Source organism: Fukomys damarensis, unplaced genomic scaffold, assembly GCF_012274545.1.
Source record: "Fukomys damarensis isolate Sample0158 unplaced genomic scaffold, DMR_v1.0_HiC HiC_scaffold_27, whole genome shotgun sequence".
NCBI classification, from domain to species: Eukaryota; Metazoa; Chordata; class Mammalia; order Rodentia; family Bathyergidae; genus Fukomys; species Fukomys damarensis.
In genome coordinates this window covers 25,443,441-25,446,481 of record NW_022900939.1, presented here as the reverse complement: position 1 = coordinate 25,446,481, position 3,041 = coordinate 25,443,441, and the positions used below count along the sequence as shown (strand labels likewise).

The 3,041-nt window shown below is 43.3% G+C and overlaps 1 protein-coding gene across 1 annotated transcript in view; it reads right to left on the bottom strand.

Annotated features, from left to right (window-relative positions):
- The window catches only part of Aopep (aminopeptidase O (putative)), a 349,371-nt gene that overhangs the window by 73,701 nt on the left and 272,629 nt on the right, over positions 1-3,041 (bottom strand). The window contains exon 17 of the mRNA XM_010636136.3: positions 2,923-2,997. Coding sequence (XP_010634438.1) covers positions 2,923-2,997 — 75 coding nt within the window. The remainder of the gene's footprint in view (positions 1-2,922; positions 2,998-3,041) is intronic.

Genomic DNA, 3,041 nt, shown 5'->3' with positions numbered 1-3,041 from the left:
AAAAAAAAAAAAAAAAAAAAAAACAGCATGAAAGAATTTGGTTAAACCAATGGACAAAGAGCTAGAATATGAAGGTAAAATAAAGTGGAAATAAATGTCACAGGAGATTATGAGAAGATGCATACAAGAGGATAATGTATCTCAGAAAGAGTAAAACTAAAAATCTTTTAAGATAGCAAAGAAAGGGTAGCACAGTTGTCTGCGGAGTGGGAAGGATATGAAGCAGGAGGTACAAGAGGCCAGGAGAGCTTTTTAAATCACTTATCTGGGCAGGACATCTCACTCACCCAATTTACTTTATTTCATTATTCGTTATTTTAACCCACAGCTGAGCACAGGCTGAGTTTGTTTTGCTTCCTCCTTCTGAGTTCACTGAAAAACCCAACTAGTATTTCAAGTTCCATCAAGCTGTGTCTATCACTTAGCACCTTGGAGAATTTCCTCAAGGGGGGTGGGGGGTGGCACACACAAACATGTAGATGTTCTTCCCAAGCAGCCCCTCGCCTATAAAGAGCCTGGCCTTTCACTACTTCTGTTTTCCTTTCTCAGGCAGGTCAGAAGGTTCTGCTTTCCACAAGGCAGTAAAAGTCGACCCTCCTATAGGAAGAAAAATATTATGACCCTATCATAGTTAATATAGACGACGCCTGCAAATGAAGACAGACCCTTGAGGGCCGAAGAAAAGGGCTGTGAGGTGACGGGGGAGAGAAGCAAGGGCAAGGAAAACAAAGTGGGCAATCCAGACAAAGGCTAGATCTAAAATGTGTACCTACTCGCATATGACTAAGGCTCACTTTATTTGACAGTAATAAAAAAATGCATGAAAGCTGGAAAAAACCACACTTTCACTTTAATATTGATAACACAGTGGATGCATGAAAAAGAACAAAGTGAATAATTTGCATCAACATAAGGCACAGCAGACAGTTTTTAAAAAATAACTTACTAGAATCAATAGCAAGGAACCCAGGTTTCCATCAATAACATGCTCAAATCTTGGCAAAAGGGTTACACCGGGTCAGGGGCTCAGTCTGCATTTCAAAACTGGCGACACTTCTACAGCTGCAGGGCAGCTTCTCCACCTTTCAGAAGGGTCCCAACGTTCCTCCTCCACCGGCCTTTGGAAATACGACTTCCGCCTCAGGAAGCTCCCAATCCCCTCCTAGTTGTGGCAGGGGTGAAACAGTGGGAAGAAGGCTGGATGGTGCACTACAAAACCAAGAGAGAACACTGGGGCCACTACTGAGGAATGTGCCCTACTATGACTCTGAAATTTCCTTTCTTTTTGCCCTTCCCAACTCTACCCTCAAAACCAGCCAGCTCTAAACTTCCCTCCTTGAAGATCTGAATGTTGGTGCCCAGCCTAGTTCATACTTTAAGACTGCTGCCCACATTTTCTGGGACGAAAGGGCAAGACGGGCTTTCTTCCCATAACTAACACAACAGACTCTAACAAGGAGAATGGTTGGGGAAACAACTTCCATTCTCAGGTCTCCCCCAGTTCTCGGAAGACACCGTGGTCAGATTTTGGGTGTCACAGATATGGCTACCTCTAGTTCAGATGTTCGTTGGATGGCACCTATTAATTCACAAAGACAATGGGCTCTCCTTTTTGCCCAAGAGACTATATTCAGGTACTATAATCTTATTCTGGGTATAAAAAACAATAGCTACAAACTTTTTTTTTTAAAAGTTTTAGCACACTATGATTCTTTCTTCATTCTCTGGCTATTTTATGGTCTCACGCATCACCTCAGAAACGTTTTAAAAACACCTGAATGATGAAAGGTAAACAAACATAACCATGCTGAGATGCGGGCCAAAAACTCAGGTATGTTTGAAAGGACTTTTCTATTACTGTTTAACTGAAAGTGATGCAGAAGGCTGTTTAAAAGGGGAGGAGGTGGGATACCACTTCTCATACACACTGAACATCTACCTACAAGCGGCCATACTCCTAGGCCAGTGCTTTTTCCAACTCTTAGAAGCAGCCCTGTGGTATCCTTAAGTGCACTCTCAAACTTCAGTGTCACCTTCCTTATGGTGTGCTTTTGTGCACATTCTCAGACACAGCAATGCCCATACTAAGGCAACTCATCCCAGACGCTGGCAGCAATGCTATCAGCAAGAATTTGGCTTCCGCACCAAGAGTGATTCATCATACATTCTAGCAGGAGAAAAACAACACACCACTATTTTAATCCCTTGGTGCCCCCAAGAACCAAAAGACAGTAAAAGTATAACTGAGCAAAAGCAACAAAAATCGTATCCGCTGTAGCATTTGTAAAAAATATTCCGTTTTAAGAATTTTCTAAGACACTTTGGAAATAACAGATTACTTACCTTATTTCAAATACTTATTACAGTGACAAATCAAGTTTCAACCTATGACAATTTCAGGAGAAAACAAGCAATCCAAACTTCTACAAAGTAACATGCTGAAAATCAATGTTTAAGAAATTTCTCCTTTGCTTTACAGTCAGTAAAATCCATTCTAGCGTTTTAAAAAGCAATCCACTTCTCCATGGGAAGCTCTCCGATGACACGGGTTAAAGTCCAGCTGAGAGAGTTGCAGCCTCCGCCACATCCAGATTCAGGTGGGAAATTCGCTCGGGGCGCCTTCTTTCATCTTTCAGAGGTGCCTCAGCACTCAGCTAATTAACACCAGTAGTCTAATAACAATGGGACCCGCTTAAACCCTGTTGCCTCATCCAGGGAGCCCAGGCGAGGTCTCCTGGCCACTCTCGCTACAGGAGAACACAGCGGGCTGGCGATCACAGGTTATCATCTAGTGTTTCTACAAAATCATTAAAGCCACGGCTCACTGAGAATTTAATAAAACTTTTTCATAAGGGCTACTGATTGCTGCGCCCAAGTCTTTCTACTGAGACCCCAGCCCACACTCCCAGGCAGGGACCCTACCTTTTCAAACACCTCTTCCTCCTCCCTGCGCCTCCGTTTTCGGGGTCTCCGGTTCAGTCGCAACCATTTCGTGACCTGAAGTCAAATCCACAGCGCATCTTGCACAGGTCCGGAAGCGC